Source organism: Thamnophis elegans, chromosome 2 (assembly GCF_009769535.1).
Source record: "Thamnophis elegans isolate rThaEle1 chromosome 2, rThaEle1.pri, whole genome shotgun sequence".
In the NCBI taxonomy this organism is placed as follows: Eukaryota; Metazoa; Chordata; class Lepidosauria; order Squamata; family Colubridae; genus Thamnophis; species Thamnophis elegans.
Genome location: NC_045542.1, coordinates 26,412,133 through 26,440,102, shown reverse-complemented (window position 1 = coordinate 26,440,102; position 27,970 = coordinate 26,412,133). Strand labels below are relative to the sequence as shown.

Genomic DNA, 27,970 nt, shown 5'->3' with positions numbered 1-27,970 from the left:
TTTATTTGTCATGCAGACTTGCGTAGAATCAAGCATTACAATTCATAAAATAACAGCAGCAGAAACAATCACCTTTTCCATTATTGCTTTCACATTGAAGAAAGGAAGAAAAGAAGTGACGAAGAGAGAAAGAATGAGAATGAGTACTCATCTGTGGAAACATACCGGTAAACACCCTGTGTGGAAACATAACATTGCAGAACATTGCCAGAGAACAGATCATTTGTGTCTCAAAGCTAATTTACTTCGGAAGAGTGCATGGTTAAAATAGTTTGTAGCTTCATATAGACTCCATCTGAAAACCCAAAGAATATGCTCAAAAAGGAGAAAAGATCAGAAATGTTGTTTGGAATGAGACAAGCCCATGAAGTTTGCTAGTCTAGAAACCCTCATTAATCTTTTTTTAAATATCAAAGCTAACACATTGTATCAAAGAAACAAAAAAGGTGTTCACAATTACTGGTTTTCTGCATGTTCCCCCCCTTATTTTGCACATACCCAGGAGTACAATAGCTGGCAAACTGGAATGTCTCTTGCGCAAAATAAAAGACGCTGATGTAGGTGAATAAGGCCGGGTTGCAGAAACCGGTTTTGTTAGAGAAATGTTTGGCACAAGATTTACACCCATTGGATTTCTGATATTCATTGAACGGCTGATGCCGCAATTGGAGAAGTAACGTTGGAATGGGATACCGCAGACCTTCTTTTTGTATACCTGCTCACAACCCTCTCACTGACCTACATAGAGACTCTCTTGATCTGAGGCCCTTCTTGAAACAATTCCACAAACGGTTCGCTTAATGGGGTTGCATTTCCTTCTGTGAACCAACTGTGGCCTCCCTGCTAAAGCTGTGCCAGGTGGAGAAACTCGTGTTTCAGCCATGACAGGTCAAGTTCCAACAGAGGAACAGATCGAGTGTGTTGGATGTGGATGCAGATATCCAGGTTAATGTTAGAGCTAGGCCTTGATGGAAAAGGTGAAAGTGTCAGAGAGGAAAAGCGCATTTTTTTTTGTTTTGTTTTCCCTTGCCATTATTTACACGACAGGCATGATGTGCATGGTGAAGCGAATTGTCATTCAGGAGGAGGAGGAGGAGGAGAGGACCCGACTTTAGTAGGCAGATTTCCTGCTTGTACTGGTTTTTGATACAATTTTTACACTGGAACCTCCTCCTCCACCACCTGAGGAATGGCGACCTCCTCCACTACTGTACATGCTCCCACCTCCGCTGCCGAACCCTGAACCATAACCGGCTCCTCCATAGTTGCTGCCACCGCTAATGCCGTAGCCACCGCCACCACCGCCACCGACTCCAACTCCGTATCCTCCTCCGAACCCTCCAGCACTTCCTGCGCCGAAACCTCCTCCCACGGACAGGCCACTTCCACCACTATATCCAGTGGTAGTGGTGTTGCTGACTACAGCTGGAAAACAGGGGAGAAGGAAAATTAATTTGCTTCCATGACTTCCATAGAGAAAACGCATGCCAAGGCCCCTTTAATAATTAAAACAAGCATGCATGCACAAATGTATAAATAGGGATGATACTTACAATAGCTGACATTTCCAACGCCTTCTTGCAGTCTAAAAAGCAATGGAATAATTGGAGTTAATGCTTCAACTTACAGTAATATTACCACATTTTTAATATAAAAAGGAGTATTGCGATGATAGTAATATGAACTCAACCTGTCTCTATCGGCAAGTGATGAAACATGCCTCATAATGTCACAGCACAAGTGTCATGACTGACAGACTGCTGTCACATATTGGGGCAGAAGTGCAGCAGGGTGGAGTTTGCACTGGAAGGTCACCACGTATGTATCTTTTTTTTGTCACTGTCGCTAGCTGCATATCATATGAAACTTTTAATGCATCTCCAAAAGGTGCTTTTTTTCAAAAGGCAACTGGGCTTAACGTATTTTTCGGAATATAAGATGCTCCGAAGTATACGGCACACCTAGCTTTTGGGGAGGAAAACAAGACAAATAAATCTGCCTCTGCCTCCCAGCAATTTTCCTCCTTGCAGCAAATAGCAAACAGCCCATTTCAGTTTCAGGACAGCCTGATTAGCACAAGCAGCTAATTGTCGGGCCTCCTGAGACGCAATTTTGGCCTCCGCGCACCCATTTTCAGCCTCCATCCATCCTTTTTCTGCCACCGTGCGTCCCATTTTTCACCCATTCCAGGTGGCGGGGATCAGAATGAGCGGAAAATGGGGCACACGGAGGTGGCAATAGGCAATGGCAATCCCTGCAGCCTGAAACAGCTGATGGTTAGGAGGCCAATCCAACCGACAATCAGTTGCTTGTGCTAATCAGGCTGTGCGGAAGCTGAAATTGAAACAGGCTGTTTGATGCAATGAGACAAATTGCTGGAGGCAGAGGCCAAAGCGGGGTGCCTGTGGGTGGGCAGGGCTACATTCGGTGTATTAGACACCCAAATTTTCACCTTTTTTGGGGGGGGTGTCTTATACTCTGAAAAATACGGTATTTGGTTTTTCTCTTTGAAAATGTTTGGCTCTCATCCAAAGAGCTTCTTCAGTTCTGAAGTGAAGCAAAGAACCTTCTTGGATGAGAAGCAAAATATTATCCAAGAGAAAAACCAGGAAAGTCCACTTGCCTTTTGGAAAAAGCATCTTTGGGACAATTATCACTTGGATGGTTGAAAATCTCCATAGACTCTTAATGCATCTTATCTCGCCAACCTGAAAAGAATGGGCCAAAAAATGTCACCAGATTTGTGCTCTGTGGATCTTTTTAACCAAATTAAAAAAAATGAATCACAGCAATGTGTCTCTCTTTTGGAGAAAAAAAATGCTCTTAATGTTACAGAAACATGCAGTTCCATTGTCCTCCAATCAATGAGACACATGTAGAAAAACAGCATTCTGGTGAGATTGGTTTAACCTTTCTATTTCACAAACAAGATTATTATTATTATTTTAACAAAAAGAAAAGAGTTTTTTTTTAGACCACCAGGAACTTTTAAAAAGAGCCTTTTCAATTTAACTGTTTCGTTTCAAGGTGCAAGCTGTTCAGATAAAACATCCAAGGGAGTGCTCTTTTTTATTTGAAGAAAGTTAAAAGGAAGGTTGTGAAAAGCGGTAGATAAGCTATGGGTTTAGCGCAGGGGTCAGCAACCCGAGGTTCTGGAGCAACATGTGCTCCTTGATCCCTCTGCTGTGGCTTCCTGTCACTGGTCAGCTCCACAATTGATAGGGCTTTCGGTTAGGACAGGTAGAGGAAAAAGTATGCCGCACTAGGAGGAGACTCTATGATGGGGCAACCGGACTTCCGGTTGGTTCCAGAATTGAATGGGGGGCTTCCGGTTAGGACCTTTGTGGCTCTTTGAGTGTTGAAGGTTGCCGACCCCTAGTTTAGCAATTGTTTAAAGCATTATATTTAGTGGTGTGTTTCTCTTCGCTGACCTGATTTCTTCTCCTTCTAGCAGCGTCCTGTAGGTGGCAATCTCGATGTCGAGGGCCAGTTTGACATTCATGAGCTCCTGATATTCCTTGAGTTGCCGGGCAAGTTCTTGTTTGGCTCTTTGTAAAGCTTCCTCCAATTCATTCAGCTTTTGCTTAGCATCCTTGAGGGCAAGTTCACCACGATCTTCAGCCTCAGCAATGGCTGCCTGAAGGTTGGCACACTGGGAATGGGCATAACAATTATTATTGTTATTATTGGAGGCCATTCATGTCAAAACTGTTACAACAGATTTTCTTTGGATAATTCAGGAAGAATATCTCTTCTAGCCTGTAAGCACAGAAAACTTGAAAATCTCTTCTTAAAGACTTCTATGCAACAAAACAATTGTATACTACCAATAAAGGTAAAGATAAAGGTTCCCCTCACACATATATGCTAGTCGTTCCCGACTCTAGGGGCGGTGCTCATCTCCGTTTCAAAGCCAAATGACTAAACGTCGAAGGCACACGGCGCGCTATTACCTTCCCACCAAAAATGGTTCCTATTTTTCTACTTGCATTTTTATGTGCTTTTGAACTGCTAGGTTGGCAGAAGCTGGGACAAGTAACGGGACCTCACTCCATTATGCGGTGCTAGGAATTTGAACCACCAAACTGCTGACCTTTCTGATCGACAAGCTCAGCATCTTAGCCACTGAGCCACCGCGTCCTTGATACTACCAATATTGGTATATAAAACACATCGGTGCTGAGTACACAGCTGCATCTAAAGCAAATGCTTGTGTTTTAATGCACAAAAATCGTAATAATATTTCCATAAATGGGACTGTGTCTCCATTAGCTCAGATTTCCTTCAACACTGGAAACAAGCTATATATAGGGTTATTGTTCATTTTTGACTCAATGTGTTGTGTAACCTGAACCACTTTATGCCTTAGCATAATGTGGAAATTCAGCCAATTATGGCTTAAAACCATAGTTAAACAATGATAGCAAAGAAGAATATGCAAACCCAGCTATTGTGAGAGCAGATTTATCTTATGCAATACTGTAGAACTGGGCAGAATTCTATAAAACTTCACTTGCAACTTGTTCTCAACAACTGCATGATAATTTATATATTTATATGCAAAGCTTCTGTTATTTATCATGCTCTGAGCAAATAATGCCTCCGGATAGACATAAATGGAATAATTCCAAAAGAAGCTGTTGAAACTGCTGATCTATCATTGATTATCTTTAGACGGATGATAAAAGAACGAAAATATTTTAATAATATGGAAAAACTGGCTCACTCTAGTTGCCTGGCTACCTTCCTTTAGAACACATTAGGGTGCGGAACAATTTATATAATAACCTGCCTGTCTGCCTACTTGTCTATGCTGTAGTAAGATGAAGGAGGGGATCCCTGGTTTAATTTGCAATGCCTAAGAGCTATTGCAAAGTAACTAACTTGCAACTTGTTCAACTTGATTGTGTAGATACCTTGCAACATGTGTACAATGAGAGATGTACTATCTGTGGATTCACTAGCAAAATCCCACAGAGTAGAAGAAACACTAAAATGTCATTATGATTAGAATAATGTAATATTTAAAAAGAAGACCTTTTGAGTGTGCTAGTCTTTGGTGCCCCAAAAGTGCTTTTTCAAAAGGCAATCGGACTTGTTTTATCCTTAAAAACGTTTTTCTTCTCATCCAAGAAGCTTCTTCAGTTCGGGAAGAAGCTTCTTGGATGAGAAGTGAAATGTTTTCAAAGAAAAAACAAGTCTGATTGCTTTTTGAAAAAGCACCTTTGGGACAACTATGGCCTGGATGACTGGGAATCTCCATAAACATAGTCTTTGGTGTATATAACGCCATCTCACATGCTTCCTACTTATTTCTTGTAATGCATGGTGTTTAATCACAGTCCATATTTTTTCTTTATTTATCTCATTTGAATGCTGAATGGCCATCATTTCTGGTTAGCAGTAACTGGCATTCAAATCAATTAAGTCTAGTTAATGCTAACCAGAAATGGCAACTGCTTGAATTTCAGATAACACATTTAACTGTTGCTAGTCTCCTTCCTTCCTTCCTTCCTTCCTTCCTTCCTTCCTTCCTTCCTTCCTTCCTTCCTTCCTTCCTTCCTTCCTTCCTTCTTTCTTTCTTTCTTTCTTTCTTTCTTTCTTTCTTTCTTTCTTTCTTTCTGTTTGCTTCTCTTTCCTTTTTCTCATTCAGCAGTGATACTTGCCTCAATATTTTTCTACCCATATTTTGAAGCCAAATGGTACTGTACTATATATATATATATATATATATATATATATATATATATATATATATATATATATATATATATATGTGTGTATATATATATATATATATATATATATATATATATATATATATATACTGCTATATATATATACTGATATATATATATACTGATTATATATATATATATATATATATATATATATATATATATATATATATATATATATATATATATATATAGCTTCAGGAGTGTTGCCTCATGAAAAACTCACTATGTATCATGAAAAATAATTCAAAGTAGTTTTCTCCCTAGTTTTCTCTTCTGTATGCAAGGGATTAAATTAGTACTCAAAAAAACTGTTTATTCACCCCCTAAAAATTGCGCAGTGGTGGTACAAATCTACTCTGGCAAAGCAAAGGGCCTATTCTTTAGTCCGTTCTCCCAAGCTAAATGGCAAGATCCATTAAAACATCACCTGTTTCTTCAAGTTATCGATTTCACTCCGCAGTCTCTGGACCATCCGATTAAGCTCAGAAATTTCTGACTTTGTGTTACGAAGGTCATCACCATGGCGCCCAGCATTCAGTTGTAGTTCTTCATACTGACATTCAGAAATAAACAAAGGTATCATCAAAACAGAGGAGATGGAAAATGACTCCCAGCACAGAGGCTGCAGAAGACATTGTATTATGTGGGGGCGGGAAAGTTCTTTCAAGGGACTCTTTGTATGTTTATGAAGTGAAGCTACTCAGAGTCAAGATCACAGGCTGAGGCCTGAAGCTTGCGGTCCAGGAACATGTGTCTTGGCCTTCCTCAGATCCCGTTGGCCAAGGATGTTTGGCTAGCAAGGTCAAGCAGAAGAGTCTTCTCTGTTGTGGCCCCTGCCCTCTAGAACATCTTCCCACCAGAGGTGAGCTCTGTCTACATCCTTCTGACCTTCTGGAAGGGCCTTAAAACCTGGCTCTGCCCGGTGGCTTGAGAGGCCCCAGTGGGGATGCATTATGCTGGAGGTAGCTGATTGAATGAGAGACAAAAGAGCCTGTACCATCCCTGCTTTTGGGTTTTAACCTTTTATTTAATTATTGTTAATTTTGACTTTTATTTATGCTTTTATGTTGTTGTAAGCCAGCCAGAAGCACTCTAGATAGTGAGATAAGTATAAATAAATAATAATAATATGAATGAATGAATGAGCAGAAAGGAAGCCACACTAATGTTAGCCTGATGGTCACAAAGACATGGTGAAGGAGGAGGGAGCAGACTGCTCACCCTCCAGCTTTATCATATGCTCCTCCTCTGTACCTGTAACAACTCAGTTTTGCAACAGGTGGGGAAAAGCAGGGAAGCAGAGGGGTAGTGTCTCTCCCTGCTCTGATCTTGAGACCCATCCTCTGCACCCAGCTCGCAAGTCCCAGACCCAAAAGAAAGTTGGTCAACAACATTGGAGCATTGGACTAAAGAGTTATCTCCATTGGACCCGGGTCTCTCCAGGTCTGTGGCCTGTCAATGCAGTTTTTTTTAAGTCCCTCTCCTCTCCCCTCTCCCTCTCCTCTCCTCTACCCTCTCCCCTCTCACTTCACCTCCCCTACCGCTCCCCACACTGTTTTCTGCAGAAGGATTTGGGGGAAATACAAATGGCCTATCCAAACTCACATTTATTTGCCTGTGACTTGCTCCTCAGGCAATTTGAAAGGAGACTAAGCCTTTCATCCCAGACACCTGCCTATACTCACCCAATCCTGAGCAGTGGTGGGTTGCCAATTTTTTTGCTACCGGTTCAGGCACGCTTGCGTACGAAGCTTCTGCACATACGCAGAAGCGTCTGGGCGGATGGGCAGAACCTCCCGCTGCCACTGCTACCGGTTCACCCTATCCGTGCCGAACCGGGAGCAACCCATCTCTGATCCTGAGCCACCGCATATTCTGGAATGTGATTGATGCTGCTTCTCCCACCAGGAGGAAGAGGAAACGCCCTGGGCGGGGAAATGCACTCAGTTGAGTGCATCAGTTTCTTTCCTTCTCACTCGCCCATTAAATCTGGAAGGACAGCGCCACTCGCCGGCATGATTGATGCTGGCATAATTTTGTCAAGGATGGGAAGACAATGCATTTACAACATGCTACCCTCTAATGCAGGGAATTCTGGGAACTGTAGTCCAACTCATCCGGTTATGAAAAGTTACCCTGGGGCTTTAATGAATGTATTATTCTATCTACTAACCTTGGTTTGATACCATGATTCGGCCTCAGTCCGGCTCCTGTTGGCAATATCTTCATACTGCGCCTTGACCTCAGCAATTATGCTATTCAAGTCCAGGCTTCTGTTGTTGTCCATGGACAATACAACAGAGGTATCTGACACTTGCTGATGCATTTGACTTAATTCCTGCAATAAATAAATAAATAAAACAAAAACTAGGTCACCTGGACACTGGGGCAAAAGTAATATGGTCTTGTTGAAGCAGTTATGGAACAATGGATTAAGTACCTAACAGGGCTAGAGAACTTTCTGAAATCCTAATTCAATTTTGTTTGAAACCTTTTAATTTATATTCCAATTTGTAGCAGCCCTTTAGTTTTCTTAGTAATGCCTTTGGTTAGAGTTAGGAATTTTAGTGAAAAAAAGATGTTATTCACAATAACTGGATTCCAAGCTCAGTCAGAATATGTTCTGTAACTCATAAATGTTTCCAGATCAAAGTGATTAATTTCACTCAGAAAAGTTGCCAAGGAAGTGGGTGGGTATTTTTTTTCCATTGCTTCCTAGCATCAAGTCCAGACTAGACAACCCTGCAGTATAGAGGTGCCTTATTTAAATATAGTTCTGTCTTGATCCAGGAATAGCTGGAGGAAATTGAGTTTATATTGCAAAAGATGTGATAATTGATGGCATTAAGTCTCTGCTTGCCTTAACATTTAGTCAGCTCTTCAAACACATAACCAAGCAGGTGGAAACTGGTGAAGGGAAAATACCTTTGAAAGTATATCCTTTCTGAAGGAAAAACTGATCTAATATTTTCTGCAGTGGAACATTAAGAAATATACACGACAAGCTTCGACAAATCAGTCTGCTACGATCATCTTAAGAATTCTAACTCCTCATTCTTTTAGCATTGCTAAGAAAAATAGTCTGCTTATTTCTTTTCTTAATGACAAGAGTTTCCTTTTTTACACTGATATCTTTCTGCTGCATTAAGTTGATGTGCTAACAAATAATTGGATAAGGTGAGGGTGGGGGGAAATGTCCATAATGGGAGACTTCAAATTGGAGAATTTATCAAGTTTCAGAGTGATACGTAAAATGTTGAATACATTCAATTTGGTCTAGTGGTTAAGTTAAGGTACCAAGCTAGAAAATGGGACTAGAAATGGGACTTCTAGTCCCACCTTAGGCATGAAACGGCTGGGTGATTTTGGACCATTCACTGTCTCTCAGCTCAATCTACTTCACAGGGATGTTGTGAGGAAAATTGAGAAGGAAGGAATACTAGGTATGTGCGCCATTTTTAGTTTCTTATAAAAAGAATAAAGGCGGGATTAAAATATTTTAAAAATATGTTTTTATTGGTACTGAAAGAGAACTGGTATTTCTGTTAAACTTTTTGTTTTGTTTTCAGTAGCATTTTTAAAATTCTTCTTCCAATATATTTATAATCTACTTAATGGCAAATAGAAATATAAGAGAATTAATTAAAGGGATGAGAGATAATATAGTCCATGATCTCTGGTAGTAGTACCATAGTTAATGCCTTGCATGTATAGAAGGCCATATTCAATTCCAAGTGCTTCCAATTAACAGATCTTGGAAAGATTCTGCCTTTAGTCAGATGTAGAAGATTTAGCAATAGCAATAGCACTTAGACTTATATACCACTTCATAGTGCTTTACAGCCCTCTCTAAGCGGTTTACAGAATCAGCATATTACCCCCAGCAATCTGGGTCCTCATTTTACCCATCTTGGAAGGATGGAAGGCTAAATCAACTTTGAGCCTGGTGAGACCCGAATTGCCAAACTGCTGGCAGCTGGTGATCAGCAGAAGTAGCCTGCAGTACTGCACTCTAACCACTGTGCCACTGCGGTTCAGTTAGATTTAGATTTACTAAGGCTTTTTCTAAGGTTCAAGGTTTACATTGAGAACTAAATTTTCTAGTCTTCTGACTGAATATAGACCTAGAGCTTATTTTAAGTTTAGAAAGAACCTTTGGTAACGTAATAAAGAAAACTTACCGCTTCAAACAGTGCTTTCAAGAACTCAATTTCATCATTCAGTGAGTCTGATTTGCTAGCAAGTTCAATCTTATTCATGTAGGCGCCATCCACATCCTGCACAAAACAGAAGAAAAGTCTGCTGCATTTTGAGGACAAACCAAACTTGCTCGGCTTAACACATTCAGACGTTCTTTTTCATTTCATTGAGACCCAAATATTGTAGGCAAATCAATTACCTTCTTGAGCACCACAAATTCATTCTCTGCACCTGTTCGCTTGTTAATTTCATCTTCGTATCTGTTAGACAAGAAGAACAAATGATAGAATTAGTAATATGCATAGGTTGCAATATGAGAACTGAACATTACTTCTGATAGACCATATATAAGACAGCTGAATCCACATTTTATCAGTGTATTCTAGAAAACTTAGTAGTCTACGCCAACTGAATTATTCCTTGAAAGTAACCTAGTTTGTTTTCGAAAGATCAATCCTTGGAATTCCTCCAGCCTACACTATGATTCGCAGTATTTTATAGATAGAATCAGAATTACTATAGCTGCTATTAAATTGAGACATGGTTGTAGCAATGCTTGCCCCAATTTTGATGCTTATGGCTTGGCTCAGTAATGGTGGGTTTGAAGCCATATGTTGCAAATACTAGATGCGGATTTGCATGTTTTACCTACTTGGGGTATAGTATATAACATTGTCTTAATTTCAAAGAAGTACAGCTGGCATAAATTTAAAACCCACAAGTCTGGTGGGAAGACACATCATAGTCAATATTCTTATCAGATAGATTAAATCTCCTTGCTGAATGTTCACCCCAGCTAGCTAGCTGACACACAGTTTGTAGAATGCTCCTAAAAGCCACAAGAGAGACTGTTATAAAGATATACAGTTGTGCAAAAGTCTAAATGAAGTATTTAATTTGTAGCGGCGTGTGATTTAATTTGCAATTCTTTTGTGAGGGTTTGGCAAGATAAGCTTGTACATTGCAGGCATCTCTCTGTGAAGCCCTGTAACATACGCCAAATCAAACTATCTGGGAGCAAAGGTGGGGCTGGAATGAACAAAAGAAGGACGGGAGGGTTTTGCAATTAACAGATTAATTCTGAACAGCTTGGTGTAAGACCATAGCCTTAATCTGTTTTGCCTTTGAGCACGTGGAATTCTAAACCTGAATTCATTTGAACTATACAGAAAAGAAGGCTGGGTGATTAAGGGGGAGTATGAAAAAACTAAACTTTGGCATAGGATTGCAAACTACAGAGCAGAATCTGTTTTGTCCCCTTTCTACTTCTGTTTGCTATTTAGCAAGCTATTGCATACTTGTGAAGTAGTTAGCATTCGTTGATCTCATTCTGACATAATGTTCACAGCCAAAATTTAGTCCCCCAAAGCTTTTCTAGACTTCTAAGAACATAAATAATTAGGTTAGGCATGAGGTTCATGGCTAAGATTTACAGCTCCATGAAAGCCTTTATCAACCTGAATAAATATATTAATAATGTGGATTTGTGAAGCATTTGCCTTGGAACTTGCATTTGGTGCAAATCAGACAGGTGAAACAAAACTCTCAAATCTTTTAGAGAAGGAAAGGAGGGGTGTTGGCTGCCATCTGATTTCATTTCATTTCATTATTTCATTTCTTAAAAACGTTACAGCCATACACCCTAAATCCAAAATCCACATTATGGATAGGAATGCAGTGCAAATGCACAGGGTTCTTCCCACTACAATGAATTCATTACTGCTTATTGGATGGTCTGAGGTGAATGGAGAATGTTTGATGTTCTATGCATTTGGATAATTAGTATAGGCTCCAATTCAGTTAATTAATATCAGATTCTTTGCATTTACTGTATCTGGCGGCAAGCCCCTTTGGAATGAATTGCATGGGATGGGGCTGTATATTCAGCAAGAAATATCAATCTTTTATGTAGACGTAAGCTAAAATGTTACACCAGGCTTTGCAATAAGTCTTGGATCTCCAGACAGTCAGGAATTTGCTTACAGTGGAAACTTTACAATTATCCTACATAAACAGCTTTATGCAGAAATCAGGCAGAACAGAAATAGAAGTCTGCTTTAGAGTTGTTGTTTTTATCCTGGTTTTTTTTAATGGACTTTTGGCCATTATTTCCCCAGCCTTGAGAGATGGAGATTCTGCTCAGGGATGACATAACGGTTCAGTCTAGCCTAAGCAACTCTGGTCCCCATCTTGCCCGTTTCAGCCCTCCCAATATGTTAGACTGAATGGAATAGAATGGAAAACTACTCACTTGTTCTTAAAGTCCTCCACCATGTCTTGCATGCTCCTCAGCTCCAAGTCCAGTCTTCCCCGTTCATTTACTAGAGAATCAAGTTGCTTCCTGAGGTTGTTGATGTATCCCTCAAAAAGAGGCTCAATGTTGCGATGCTGAACTTGAGTCCCTTGCTGTTGTAAGAGGTCCCATTTGGTCTCAAGGACTTTGTTTTGCTGCTCCAAGAATCGGACCTGCAAGATGGAACAGACAAAGCCATGAAAATGAGGCAGGTAAGCAAAGTTAACACTTCAGTGGGGAGAGCTCCTTTGGGAAAGAAATGAATGGATGCACGGCCCACTTGTTCCTGGAAACCTTTTAGTTGGCATTTTGGCCCTTGCGCCACTTAAAACAAAACATGAATGGCTTTTCCCCGTCTTATTTTTTCTGGTCCCTTCTCACTGGGTAGATTGGAAGCTCCTTGGAGCAGAGAATCATTATGTCTCTTATGTAGCCCTGCAAAGTTCCCCAACTCTAGATGGTGTCAACCGTGTGCAGACAAATCAAACAAGAGAACATTTTTTTTAAAAAAACAGCAATTCAGCAGGGACAAAAAGTAGCAAAGGAGGCTGAAAAGGGAAGGGGAAAAAATGGGGGCCAAAGAGGAGGTTGTGAAAACTAGCAGGGAACGGAGCTGCTGTTTCAAGTGACATGAAAAATAAATTTAAAAATATGTACTTTTCAGGGCGATCACTTAGCAATTATATTTTTATCCTCCATAACCTAATCTCCACAACTTCAGTGAAATCGCACACACACTCTACAGTGTGCAGAGAGCCCTGAACATGGCAATGAGATTACAACATCCAAAGCAATGATAGAATGTTACATGTTATCATGCTCCCCTCCCAAACAATGCCAAGCTGCAAACTGGATTAATAACGGTATTATAATTTGGGTGTGAATTCCTTCTGTTATCTGCAGTGAATATATAAAGCATCCTTTCTTGGCTTCAGCATTTACCGTATCTGTGCCATCTATTTTTAAAAGATGTCTTTGATAAATTGGCTTCAGTTAGGGTTGGTATTTGTGCATTCCACAAAGAATACACAAACTAAGTACACAAATCCAGAAAAACAGAGGAAATAACTGCTTTATTCTCAACACTGTCATATTTAAGAATGGCAATCGTTGACTTTGAAACTGAACTATTTAAATTGTCTATAACTGGAGCCTTACTTTTCATCAGATCTTGGGCTAGAAGTCCTCCCGTTATTTTACATGACCCTTCATCCTCAGAATAAAAAAGTTAATTGAACAATTTGATGATGACTTTGGACAATATTAGAAATAATTGTCTGTTATTGCTCATCTGTCTATATCAAATGTGACCTTATCAGAGGGCACCCAAAGATAACTGATAAATAGCCATTGAATTGACTTAAGTTTGTGAAGGGTTACTTCAAATTTATGGGCCCCAAAGATCAAGTAAAATCACTCCCTCTTACCTTGTCAATAAAGGAGGCAAATTTGTTGTTGAGTGTCTTGATCTGTTCTCTTTCTTGAGAACGCACTCGCTGAATCTCTGGGTCAATCTCAAGATTGAGAGGTTGCAAGAGTTGCTGGTTGATGGTCACTTCTTGGATGCCACCAGGGGGGCAAACTGGAAAACCTGGACCACCTCTTACAAAGCCTGGTCCACCTACCATAAAACCCCCAGCACCCCCACCCATGCCATAGCCAGCTCCACCTCCACCCATGCCATAGCCAGCTCCACCTGCACCCATGCCAAAACCAAAACCGGATCCTCCACCAATGCCATATCCTCCACCATAGCCAGATCTTAGACCTCCACAAACGGTACCATAGGCAATTCGCTTGCTTCCGCCCAAGTTGTGCAGGCTTCGGCTGCCAAATCCGCCAACTCCATAGCCGCCACCCCCTCCAGCTCTTGCTCCTCCAACTCGAGAGACCGAGTAGGAGCTGAAGTTGCCTCTCCCACCACCGCTACCACCAACAATTGCAGAGCCGGAGGTAAAGCCTCTGCTAGCTCCTCCGGAGGATGTTCGATAGGAAACACGACTCATGATGGTTTACTTGGAGCGAGAAGATGAAGAAAGTTGTGGATGATAAGCAGCACTGCAGAGAAAGCAGAGAAAGCAAAAGGCAGAACCTCTCTGATATAAAGGAGCAGGAAACCTCCCCTTTTATCTGTTTGGGAAAGAACCTGGCACAGAATTTGAGACAATTGGATACTCAAACATTTGAAGTGCCTTGCTGCAACTTGTCTTCTGTGACACGCCTACTCTGGTAAAAATAACACTTACAGAACTGGTGCAAAGAGTTTATGTGTCAGAGAGAAAGATCTTGAAGGGATCAACGTTTTTCCCTTTTTTATTTTTAGGAGACTGTTTCATTAGCAGGAAAGCAAATAAAAGGAGAGCATAATAATCACAAGACTGCACATTTACACTCTGGCTACTCAACTGCCTTAGTCAAATGTAAGGAAAGCAGCTACAATTCTGATCATACAAAAATATGTCAGATATGGTTGTTTTTTTCAATCTGTCAAGAGCTGTCTAGGGTCTTCAGTGTGTTGGGCACTGTGAGTAAACTTGTGAGGTGGACCAGATACCTTACAGTAAATTAACTTTATTTGGGTCCATAGGTGATCCTTTATGAGCTGTACCAGGTCCCTGGAGTTAAAGTCTTGGTTATGCACATTCAATGGATTGAATCCCAAGTAATCTGCATACAGTGTGCATGTTTGACACTGAAGATGGTCAATAGTAAGGAATTCCATAGTTAAGCAGGTAGCAACTCAGTTCTGTATTCCTTTGCTAGATTGCGTTTCCTTTTTTACAGGGGGTTTTGTGGGGCGAGGGGTGTCAGTCCCTATTGTATTCAGTGGCATTACTCCCTATGTGCTTTTTCAGGACTACAATCTTAAAACCCTCATCTGCTCCTGTAACAGCAGAGACACCTTTGGCACATCGCTAATGATCCTTGTGTAAGACTTCTGCATTTCTGTGTAGGTGGCTGTAGGTGTCGGAACGCCATTGTAAATATCTTCTCTTAAACAAGTCCTGAAGTTACTTTTGTTTGGGAATACTACAACTTGGGATCAGAAGGTTCTTTAGATCAGCTGGTGGTTTGCATACACTTCAGATTAAAATATTCCTAAAAAAGCAAGGAATGGTACCCCTATCTGTTATGATTTAGCGGAATGTTTCCAAAGGATAATTGCAATTGGACTGGGGGGTTTGATTGCTTTGGGAAATTAAGAGCTCCCTTTTGCGAAAAGTACTTAAGCAGAAGCTGCACAACTAACTCTCGGGGAAGCTCTAATTGCAAGAATATGAATAAGTTCAGCTGGACAAGATTATGTCTACCGGCTATGAAATTTTATGCTTTTATCTGTGATCTTTCACTCCTGTAAAAAGAAGGAGGACCACTGCCTGGAGGAAAAGATTCTGCTGCACTTGCTTTACATATTTTTGGGGTTTAAATATCCAGGATTTTAAAAAAAGAAATGTGACCTTAAAAAAAGGTATTTTTTTTAAGCTTTAGGCTACTAACATCAACATATTCCCATACTTGTTATTGGCTTGTACAATTAGCTTTTTATTTAAACAGAGGAATACATTTTATTAAGAAATAATATTTATATCGATCACAATAATTCAAATGAAAAAACTCACTTTGAATTCCCCCCATCATCACTACCCACAAAGATTCTGATGGGAATTGTCTATTAAATAAACATTATTTTTATTATTATTACATTTAGTTTTGGCAAGAAGACTCCTATTTTATTTTTTTAATTAAAATTAAAGGAATATTCCCATAGCCGATTTCTATTATGCATATATCTTCCTTTGCCTCGCTCTGTTCATACATGCAGCCACATGTACCTTATAATTTTTAAATCATTTATTCTGAAATAGTCTTGGTGGCATTACTCCAGAACCAAAGACTAGAAAATTGAAAGGAAGTCATGAAGGGCAAATTTTGACAGTGAGAGTTAATTTTATGTTGTCCTTTCCCATAATGAATTGTGGCCTTAGGAGAACCATTGCTTTTAGGAAAAATTGTGCGCATGAGGAACTCTTCTTTTGAATACTCCAGTAACTGATCAGTTCACAATCTGAAATCTGTTGAGGCTGGATGCTTCTTTTGGACTGCGCTAATGGATCACATCGTGGCTTCTTAACTCTAAAAGACGTTTGAAGGGCATGTCACGCTGTTAAATTCCATCTAAATGAGTCTTCTCTGGATCTGAAACTACTAGGAAGCCTCACAGAAGCCACTTGGTGCTACCCCCAATAGCTGACATATGCAATTTTATTACATTTACATACAGAGAAGACAACTATGTGGTAAGACTAGTAGAATGGGCAGATCCACCCCAGAAGAATAAGAATTTGCATAAGACCTGTGAGATACAAGCCTATCCAAACTTGAATGGCTGCAGGGCATCAGCATTGTCCCATCATTTTGAAGTCTATCTGAGATTTGGGTGATGATATGAATGGCATTTTTTTCCACCCTCCTCAGTCTATTGAGAATCTTGATAGAACCTGAATCGAAGTGCCAACTGATTTCCTCATAGCATTCTGAAGAGTCTTTTGCTTCATTTTCAAGCATTCCTGTCACTATGTGTTGCCAGTAATTTGAGTCATTCACACCAGAGGCATAATATCCTTGATTGCACAGGAGATATTATGTGTAAGGAAACCTCAACCACAAGGGAAACGTATGCTGTAGCAAGGGGGTGCTGTCACCTTGGAAGTGAAACAATTGAGCGCACCTTAATTCTTGTGTGATTTGTATAAACCTTTGTCCCTCCCAGCTGTTCCTTGGTCCCTTGGGCAGAAGTCAGTTCAGAAGTTGAAATGAAAAAGCATTCGGTGTGGGATTTAGTGCTGAACAATCAATGCATGGACACACTGCATATTTCAATAAGTACTTCTTATACTCTATGAACTCATTCAGTATTACAATGCTTGCTCTGTAGTGATCAAAGTCAGTCACAAAATCTGAATATTTCAACTAAAGGTAGCTGAGATGGCATAGCTATGGCACCAATTAAGAGATCAAGGGGGAGAATAGGGGTTGCGTAGAACAGGGGTGTCAAAACCCAAGCCTGGGGGCCACATCCGGCCTGTTGGGTGCTTAGAACTGGCCCATGGGGCCACCATGGAAACAGAAAAGGTGTGGCCCAGCCGTGCCTCTGCCAGTGAAAATGGAGCTCGGAAGGGACGCAGGCGGTTTGTTTTCGGCTACGACGAAAACAGAGCTTGAGAGCCCGTTTTCGCTGGCAGAGTGCTCGGACCACCACAGGTGCCCCAAACATCAGTGACGTTGAGCTAGCCACACACATCCTGGCCATGCCCACCCTGACCCTCCAAGGTCAAACACAACCCTGATGCGGCCTTTAATGACATTGAGTTTGACACCCCTGGCGTAGAATGATTTCCTTTAAATAGAATGAACTTATCGCTGCTGCGAGTTCTGTATTCCATTTGCTTTGATTCAGATAAAAAGTCTTATAAAGATGGATCTGAATCCTCAAGATCCGGAAGGTACTTGTGATTTTCCCAATTTGATTTGCAGTGGAAAGTCGCAATTCTGTTATGTTGCACTAGAAAAAAAGGGGTGTGGTGGTGGAAGAAAGTACTTGAGATGAAATGTAGATTGTGCATTCTCTGCAATCATTGTAAGAGATTACTGAAACTAGGAAGACGAAAAAGAATAGCAAAAAATTGGGGTACTTTGAAACCTCTGCTCATCAGACACCAGGCTCCCCAACTTAATTGTTTTTCAGAAGAGACAAGCCGACACATGAAATTGCCTATTCTCTAAATGACATTTTAAAAAATCTGGAACGGGATGAGGAAACCCTGGGTACTTATTCAGAGTTCTACATAGTACTTGCATCAGACACCTGAGATATTCCAGCTGGATTGTTTTTCACAAGAGGTATGCAGATACTCTATTGACTCCCTTTATTACTCTGAGAAAAATACTTTTTCCATCCTCTGTTCCTCTATTACTCTAGGAGGAAAAAAAAAACATGGGGACCATTGTTGAAAAACTTTAATTTTACTGTTTCAAAGTATAATTTGTATTTCTTTTTTTTTAGGTATTTACAGGTAATCCTTGACTTACAGAACAACCTTTCATTTAGAGACCATTGGAAGTAACAACGGCATTGAAAAATGTGACTTACAACAGCTCCTTCATCTTACTCAAGTAATCACAATTCAAACGCTTAGCAATTGGTGTGTATTTATGACAGTTGCAGCATGCCAGGGTCATGGGATTGCCACTTGCGACCTTCTCAGCTGGCTTACAACAAGAAAAGTCAAAGAGGGGAAGTTGGATTCACTTAACAACCATGAGATTCATTTAGCAACCATTGCAAAGATAGCCATAAAATCAGACACAAGTCTTTCCCTCTCTTGCTAAATTTTAAAATATTTTCTGATGAATAGAGAATCCACAACTTACTGCGATATAAATAAATAATATTTCCTGCCAGGGAGCTTATAGTTTCTTCTAGAATCATCCAAGCATCATTCTGCCAAGGTACAGTAGTGCAGAAAGGCTTTGTATCACCAATAAAGGCTGGATGGTCTCTTGAAGATGATGCAACTCATTGGTGAGGAAACGGACAAGGATTCTTTTTTTAAAAAAAATATTTTTTAAAAAAATTTCAAAACAAACACAAAGAATCTTCCTTCTTTACATACTGTAGAAAGTGTATCAGTTGGTTACAAAAGTCTTTCGTGCATCTCTTCCACAGTCATCAAGCATAATTCATATTAACTCAAGTATTTTAACTCATATATTTATACACGTTATCGTCATCATACATCCATTTTCATTTGACTATAGTTGTTTAAACGTTCTTCATCATAAAATATACCAAGATTTAATACATAACCACATACTGGCATTTCATTTACTATTTCTAAAATCCTCCAATAACACTGAATCCTTATGTCCTATTCTAGCTAAACACCCATAATATTTAGTAACAAAATTTTCTAATCCTCCTTTCTAAATCACTGTTTACAATTTACATCCAGAAAAGGTAACAGACATGGATTCTTGTCTTCCATTCCCACATCCTAATATTTACATTAGGCTTCGTCCTTTTAGACTGTTTTTAAAAATAATGTAGTGTAATTAACATTCTTTCCTGCTATGGAGGAAAACACACTTGCTGAATAAGGTAGAAAAGGTTTCTTTAGTGTTGCATCATATTCCTAACAATGAGCAACGAAAACCAGGGCAGTATGGTCAAATTTTCAATAAAGCTGTGACAATGGTGTCAGTTGTAGATGGTTTCCACTCAATGAATCTTAACCAGTAGATCAGGGGTATCAAACACAACGCCCGCAGGGCGAATCTGGGCCGTAGGGTTCTTTGATCTGGCCCATGGGGCCACCCTGGAAACAGCAAAGGTTCCGGCCTGCGGTGCCTCTGCCAGTGAAAACGAAGCCCCCACCCGAGCTCTGTTTTTGCTGGCAAAGGGCTGCAGCAGGATCCCCCCAGCCCCACCCAGACCATCAAACGAGTGACGTTGAGCTGGCTATGCCCACCCTGGTGCTGCCTATCTGCTCCCCCACCAGGTCAAACACAACCTAGATGCGGCCCTCAATGAAATTGAGTTTGACACCCCTTCAAAGTAGACCCTTTGAATTAAAGTATTGTCCTTTTGCATATTAGGACACAATATTGTGATGATTACATTTTTTATTACCTGGTTCATAGTTTCCCCAATTTTTATTAGTGTCCTTTGAATCATCACCTTGAAGTATTTGGGGATTGCCTTGCATTGCTTCCATGCAAATCCTCACAATGCTTGCCTGCAATGGCTTGTAATTTTTCAAATTGCACAGAGTGGAAAGGTCATAAATGCACAGGGCTGATCAGCAATTCATATCTGTGAGTTACTTTATGCATTATACCATGCTTATCAATATATTAGGACTGGAAAAAGTGATGTCAATTACACAATACCCTTCCCTCCTTCCTCATAGTATATATTTCTTGAAGACTTAAAGGCATGGATTGAACAAAACAAAATATTGCTAAGTGAGACTGAAGCAAGGTTTGCAATTATGGTGACAGTCATCTCTAATCCTCAAGGCGACAGTCTTCTCTAATCTGCAATCATAAAGTATTATTTAATAATGAGTGAAAACTAATTGGTGATCAGCTGAATATTTTTTGAAGACCACATATCAGAACTGGTCCAAAATGCAGCACTCCTGCTGTGAAAATGGATTGTATCTTTGGAGTCTATGAGTATAGACTCATAATGCATTGGTGAAATTCATTTTTTTTAATACCGGTTCTGTGGGTGTGGCTTGGTGGGTGTGGCAGGGGAAGGATACTGCAAAATCTCCATTCCCTCCCCACTCCTGGGAGAAGGATACTGCAAAATCTCCATGCCCTCCCCACTCCTGGGAGAAGGATACTGCAAAATCTCCATGCCCTCCCCACTCCTGGGGGAAGGATACTGCAAAATCTCCATTCCCACCCCACACTGGAGCCAGCCAGCGGTAGCATTTGCTGGTTCTCCGAACTACTCAAAATTTCTGCTACCGGTTCTCCAGAACCTGTCAGAACCTGCTGAATTTCACCCCTGCCTCCTGCCTTTGGGACCAAAGACTACTGGCTTAAAGGAGATGAAGCCAAAGGTTGAAAGCTGATAGAACAGAAGAGGTAAACACAATTTATTATCCTGTCACTTGAACTCATAAACATAATCTGCCCTTGTGGTCTCCTAGAGACTGGAAAAGAGTGGAGAGAAAACCACATAAAATTTTGTACATGCACAGAGTTTCTTATGGGGATGAAAGTTGAAGTAGTAGGAAGTTAATAGCGATGGAGTTGGGCTCTAAGGAAAATAAGAAAACGGAGATGGAATTGGGTAGTCACTGTCTGTTGAAGAAATGCAAGTTTTAAACTGATTCCAAATCAGTGATGAGGCAGAATAAGATAGTACAGGTTGGGTGAATTCTGCAGATATCCAAAAAAGTTTCCAAAGACACAAGAAAGAAGATCCTCATTTTGTTAACCAGCAATAACACTTAGATTTTTTTATACTGTTTCACAGTGTTTTACAGCCCTCTCAAAGCGGTTTACTGAGTCAGCGTATTGCCCCCTCCAACAAACTGGGTCCTCATTTTACCGACCTCAGAAGGTTGGAAAACTGAGTTAACATTGAGCTGGTCAGGATCGAACTTCTGGCAGTGGGCAGAGTTAGCCTACAATCCCAAGCACTGCACCATCACAGAGGTTGCCAGCTACATTTTTCTGAGACCCCCTAGATATTAATGCTTTGAAGAATATAGTAATAGCAGCTAGTTTTTGGATAGGCATAGCAGCATTGTAGTAGAAACAGTACATTGCTGGTAGAATAAAGGCAAAGCAGTTAGATGGTCCAATAATTTACTACATTCAACACCTACAGAAACATACACAAAGGGAAGGGAGAGCTCTAGGTTTGTTTGAATGTGTTAACCAAATTTCACTCCCTTAGGTTATGACAGAAAACATTTTTGTAGCCTCCTTAGGCTAAAAATAAAATTAAAAAAAAAACAACCAGAAATACCTTGTATGCTGTATTTTTTTTTGATTGACCTAGAACTGCCAACAAGCACACTTGGAGAAATAGGAGAAAACCACCATTGACTATGCTAGCAATATCTGGAAAGTTATGCTTTCCTTTAAAATTTGGGGGGAATTGCAATTTTGCAAAGTCAATGCTGTGATATTTGAAATGAAACTATAGGAGATGACCAAGCTGAGCCCGAGAGAGGGGTCAAATGCATCATTGATCTCAAGTCCCTTCACACTCACAATAAACCTATATATTCATTTGAATTGCCTGGTCTCTTAATTCTCTGCGCTTGATAGAAATGTCTTTATGGGCACATCACTGTTTCTCTCTTTATCCAAAGTCAAATGAAATCACCCTGCAATTCTCATGCCAAATTGAACATATTGAGGAAGTACAGAGATCACTGTGGCTGATCAGGGTCTTCCTCCAATTAAAGGTAAAGGTTCCCTTTGCGCACATGTGCTAGTCATTCCCAACTCTAGTGGGCGGTGCTCATCTCCATTTCAAAGTTGAAAAGCCAGTGTTGTCCGAAGATGTCTCTGTGGTCATATGGCCGGCATGACTAAATGCCGAAGGCGCATGGAACACTGTTATCTTCCCACCAAAGGTGGTTCCTATTTTTCTACTTGCATTTTTACATGCTTTTGGACTGCTAGGTTGGCAGAAGCTGGGACAAGTAACGGGAGCTCACTCCATTACGCGACACTAAGCATTCGAACCATTGAACTGCTGACCTTTCTGTTCAACAAGCTCAGCGTCTTAGCCACTGAGCCACCACATCTTCCAATTGCTAACATTAAAAACACAAAGGCTATTGTTCAATCTATTCTCTGTCTCCTCAGCTACCACCTGCTCCGTCTCTGACCTGGGCCAATTCACCCCTCCTTAGGCAACCTGGTGGCCCTCGGGTCCCCAGGGATCACCATATTGATGCCGAATGTAGTGCGGACACCCAATCGGCGTAGCCCACTGCAGCCCAGAATGCCTGAGCTCAAAGGATCCGCAAGCCTCAGCCTCCAGAGTAGCTGTATTACAGGTGCGCACCACCGTGCCCGCCTGCTCAGCTACGACAGATCTGGCGTAATGGAAAATCCTCTGAAATGTTTCTGGTAGCAAGTCAGTAACTATGTACATAGTCAGAAAAATAATATTATTTTCTATCTTCTTTTTTTTTATTTTGTCTCCAGTAATTTCTTCAGGATCAAATTCTCATCAGCCACCTTCACTTATATCCAAATTAAGCAGGTGAAATAACTGTGGCCTTTTCAAAAGGTTATGGCATTGGGTAAGATGACTGTTGCAGCAGATTCCAAAAGACTGAACCACATTTTGAGGCAGTGTGATGACATTATAATCTACCACACCTTAAACTTTGAAAAATGTTCCAGGCTGCCCTGTGTACACTTGCTGTAGCCTTTTGAAACTAGTCCAGCATTCCAGAAATCGCTGAAACAGTCTATTTTGTGTTGGTTACACCACAACTAAAATTAAGGGTTGCTTAATGATTTAATCTTGAGTCAGTAGCCAATTCCTACTGCTCCCTTCTCTTACTAATACCTCTTTCTATATAATGTGTTTGTTAATACTAATCATCATGGCATTAATTTTCATCTAGATTGATGTGGTTCAGCATGATTGTTTATTTTCATAGCACAAAGGTTTCTAAGAAATGTGTTGGTATTACAGTCTAGCTGGAGCATAACAACTTTACAGCAAGAAGTAAGTAGAGATTCCTTTGATTGCCCAACATATTTTTCAGAATTTCGGGTTTCATTCTAGCTACCATTAAAGAAAGAACCATTAGTATCAGTAAATGACTTTACATATTAAAGTCCAAGAGAATCATTACTTCCTCAAGGTGCTGTTAATGTAATAAGTCACTGTGCAGTGTGAGAAGGTGCCCAACTTCTTCTGTATCATTTTTTTTGCTGAATATGACGTTAATTTTCCAATCATATTCCACATATGGGATGTGTGGATTTTTTAAACTTCAGTCACTTCTTCTGGGACATGTTTTATGTAACAATGCATGAATGATCTGTGAAACCTAAATTTAATTATAATTAAATTTAACTAGACTACATATTAACTAAATTTAATTATAGCTGTTCCATTTCCATTTTTCTCCCCATACAACCCTGGATTGTCTCATGGATTGAGAGAAAGAGAGAGAGAGAAATATCTGATTCATAGCTCTTAGATATTCACTCACTTGGTTTTAATTTAATGCCAGTCCATAAGGTTCTATATGTTTTTCATATCTCTATCCATTTGCCCTCTCTTCTTGATTAGGTTGCTCAGCTGATTTCCTCTATGATTGATGTTATCTTTAAAAGACAAATAAAATCTGAGCTAATTATTTCTGTAAGCCTTGGTCCTGCAACACTCTCCATTTGGATTCTAAAATCTTGTTCTGCTGTTCCATGAAATTGGTCAGGAATATACAAATCGAGATAGCTGATTGCTTCTTTATCACCCCTCAATTGTTTCTTCATCCATTCCTATTCAACTGAAAATGATTCTTATCAAGCAGAGATCTCTTCTAATATTGCTATTTGGGAATGAATAATTCTGTCCATTTTCTTTTCAGTACAGGTAGTCCTGTACTTACGACCACAATTGAGTCCAAAATTTTTGTTATAAGTGAGACATTTGTTAAGTAAGTTGTGCCCCAGTTTACAACCTCTCTTGCCTCAGTTGTTAAGTGAATCACTGCAGTTGATAAATTAGTAATCCAGTTGTTAAGTGACTCTCTTTTCCCCATTGACTTCATTTGTCAGAAGGTGCAAAAGGTGATCAGATGATTTTGGGACACAGCAATGGTCATAAATATGAACCAGTTGCCAAGCATCTGAATTTTGATCACATGATGACAGGGATGCTACGAAGGTTGTAACTGTGAAAAACAGTCAAGTCACTTTTTTCAGTGCTGTTGTAACTTTGAACAGTCACTAAATGAACTGCTGTAAGTCAAGGACTACCTGTAATTAATTTCACTTGTTCATTGCAAATTCTGTTTAGTTGTATAACTCTGGCAGAAAGTTCATTTGCCAGGGATTTTAATATATATTTTTGTATACACGTGGTGATGTACATGTTTGCATGACACTTTCCTAGATCATGCACAACATCATATCCAGCATCATCTAATGTACCGGTATATGTTTGTGGTGTGTATTTATCTTGCCTAGTGAGCCAAATTACAGAATTCTGAAAAATAGAAACCTTCTCTGATTCCCTGGGATATAAGAGGAAGAGAAGGTTATTTAGCATTTGGCAAAAATATTAAAAAGCGCATCACAATTACATTCTTAATGAGCAAATATGAAACCACTTACTCTATTTACAAATTAAAAGACTATAATAAACTATAAATTATATAAACTATAATGCATGAGGGAGTTACCTGCAGAAAGTCTCTGAGCCTATTCCACAATATGTTGCACTGTCTACTTTGTAGCATCCCAATTACATTGCGAAGAGGAGAGCTTTCTTCATTTATGGAGGAATCGAGCGCTATTGGACAAGGATATATGGACATATATACAAGAAAGAAGCCTCCCTAAAAGGTGTAAGAAGGAATCCTGTATTCAGGCATCCGCTGGGCAACGACATAGAGTCAGCTAATTCTTCTGCAATGGCAGCTAGACTATCCTTGTACTCTCCTGTCTTAAAACACATCACTATGGGAAGGGAAGGTAAAGCACAAACACACTTGCAAGGTTCTGTAATTATAGTCTATCTCACTAAAGTATATTTCTAGTCTTCCCATGAAGGCTTTTTCCTGATCTGGTCTACCCTGAATAACTGACAGCTTGCTCTTGAATCAAAAGTACATTTCAGTGCATTCATTATCTTAACATACTGGAAAGCATCTATCTGATGGGCCTGGATCTAACACTCAGGTTGTATCATTGTCTTGGACATTTACCCCCTTCCCCCAATGCACCATAATCCAATTTATCTAAATCAGTTTATCTTAACTTTGGGAGAAAAATACTATCATTAATTGGCATTAATGAATTAATATAAATAATTATACATTTAAATCCAAAGCAGTCAAACATTTCCACATGATACCAGTGAAATGCACACTGCATCCACATATCAGCTGCCTAGATTGAAGCTCACTTCTTAGTCCAGACAATTGGGCATTTCAACCAGTGGTGGGATTCACATTTTTTTACTACCGGTTCTGGGGGTGTGGCTTGGTGGGCATGGTATGGCTTGGTGGGTGTGGCTTGGTAGGCATGGCAGGGGAAGGATACTGTAAAATCTCCATTCCCTCCTGATCAGCTGGGACTCAGGAGGCAGAGAATAGATGGGGATGGGACCAGCCAGAGGTGGTATTTACCAGTTCTCTGAACTACTCAAAATTTCTGCTATCGGTTCACCAGAACTGGTCAGAACCTGCTGAATACCACCTCTGATTTCAGCACAAAAGACCTTTGCCTAAAGGGTAGGAAAGGAAAAAGAGAGCAGATATTTCAGCTGTAAGAACATGCTTCTTTTTAGAGCAGGGCTGGGGAATGATGCCCTCTTTATGATTTGTGGGCTTCATTCCCCAGAGTTCCTGAGCCAACAATTCTGGGAGTTGAAGTCCACAAGCTATAAAGGGGCCATCCTTTCCCCACCTCTGTTCTGGAGGGTGATGAATTGGAACACGTCATTCTAGAAAAGCTTTGATAAGTAGTTCAGTCACAAAGTGCTAAATGTTGACTTGTTGGCTCAACCTTACCTGGGAAAAAAATGATTTCCTTCTCTGTGTAATCAGATCTGTCTGGGAGCAAAGGAGGGGCAGGAAAGGGAGAGCTTGTTTGCTTATCTCACCTCAAATCTTCATGGCACTACCTTACCTGTGTTGAGGGGGATGCAATTCAGGATGTGGAAAGCCAATTCCACAATAACAACGAGTTAGACATACTGTATCAAAAGATCCTTTTCAGTGGGGAGAAAATGCATGATGGTGGTTTTTATTGAATCCCATCCTTCCAGCCAATTCAGCTCCATGCAAAAAATGGCAACTTAATTGGCATATTAGGGAAGGAGTGGCAATCATTTGGAAGTCAGGAACTAATATGTCTTTCCCCAGCCCCCAGTTATTTTCAGCACCCAGAATGTGATGTCACCCAAAATGACTGGTTTCTCCCAACTTGGAATATGAGCCGTTGTTCAATTTCAGCTCCAGTGTGCCTGTACTTTGTTTCTTTAGCTCTTCTGATTAAAAAGTTTGGCTTTCAGAATTCCCATTTCAGTATCTTGCTAGCCTGTGGTAAATTTGATATGGAGTTTGTTGGAAGAAATATCCATCTGGTTCATTTCCAAGCCAAGAGAAAGACACTGGAAACATGGAGGCTGAGTGGAAAGATAGTTTAATGATGAAGCAGAAGCACAGGGATTCTGGGCAGCTGACCACATGGAGTTGAGAGTGAGGGGTTTTTATACAGTCACTTGGGCTTTGAACTTGAATTTCCTGTTCCTGTGCAAGAACATGTATTCTATTGGCTGTTGTAGGGGGGTCATAGCTGGCTCTATAGGTTGTCTGAGCTAAGTTTGGTTGAAGTTTGGAGGGTGGTGCAATAAAGTCGCTTTGGGCAATTCCTATTGTGGCTGAGAGCTAATCCTACCTTTGTTGGATCTTGTGTGAGGCTATTTGCTTATGAACAGAGCTAGCTACCTCTTCATCTCTTAAGTGCTGACATCTACTGAGGGCTATTAAGAAAGGTGAGGGCTGCTCTCTCCATTTCTCATCCAGGGAAATATAATATTTTGCCTTTTTAATATTTCTCAAAACATTTCACTCTTCTAGGAGAGGGGTGGGTTCTAACTTTCTACAAGTTCTTAAACAAAGTGCTGAATAAAAGATATGTGATCTATTTTCTGGTCCCCATGTCTGCACAATTCTTTCCCCTTTAATAGTTAGGGAGCAACAGAATCTCAGCAGTGAATACGATTGAGAATTGGGGGGGGGGGTTTCTTACTGTAGCAGGACAGAAGCTTTTTCACAAAATGAAAAATAAATGTCACGAGTAAACTAGCAGAGGGCAGGGCCAAAACTGGAATTCAGGGCAATGGCCTTCACCTGGAATGAACCAGTTTTAAAATTTCCATGATTGTATCATCACGCAGATGATGAGATTCTCCAAGGATGAGTACAACCTCTCCTTATTAGTCACG

At 40.2% G+C, this 27,970-nt stretch overlaps 1 protein-coding gene across 1 annotated transcript; it reads right to left on the bottom strand.

Moving 5' to 3' along the window:
• Positions 1-4: 4 nt before the first annotated feature.
• LOC116504218 (keratin, type II cytoskeletal 5-like) lies at positions 5-14,317 on the bottom strand. The gene is made up of 9 exons (XM_032211106.1): positions 13,662-14,317; positions 12,193-12,407; positions 10,141-10,201; positions 9,923-10,018; positions 7,915-8,079; positions 6,169-6,294; positions 3,432-3,652; positions 1,554-1,585; positions 5-1,425 (listed from the first exon to the last, which is right to left on the bottom strand). The coding sequence occupies exons 1-9, from the start codon at positions 14,238-14,240 to the stop codon at positions 1,112-1,114; spliced, it is 1,809 nt and encodes a 602-aa protein (XP_032066997.1). The 5' UTR covers positions 14,241-14,317; the 3' UTR covers positions 5-1,111.
• Between the last annotated feature and the right edge of the window lie 13,653 nt (positions 14,318-27,970).

What these genes read in the sequence shown, in the direction of transcription:
- LOC116504218 (XM_032211106.1), bottom strand. Translation starts at nt 14,240, where the DNA reads ATGAGTCGTGTTTCCTATCGAACATCCTCCGGAGGAGCTAGCAGAGGC. An exon ending in GTGGAGGACTTTAAGAACAA is followed by an intron (nt 10,202 to 12,192) that starts GTGAGTAGTTTT and finishes CTTGTCTAACAG; the next exon opens with ATACGAAGATGAAATTAACA. An exon ending in CGTTGGAAATGTCAGCTATT is followed by an intron (nt 1,426 to 1,553) that starts GTAAGTATCATC and finishes CCTGTTTTCCAG; the next exon opens with CTGTAGTCAGCAACACCACT.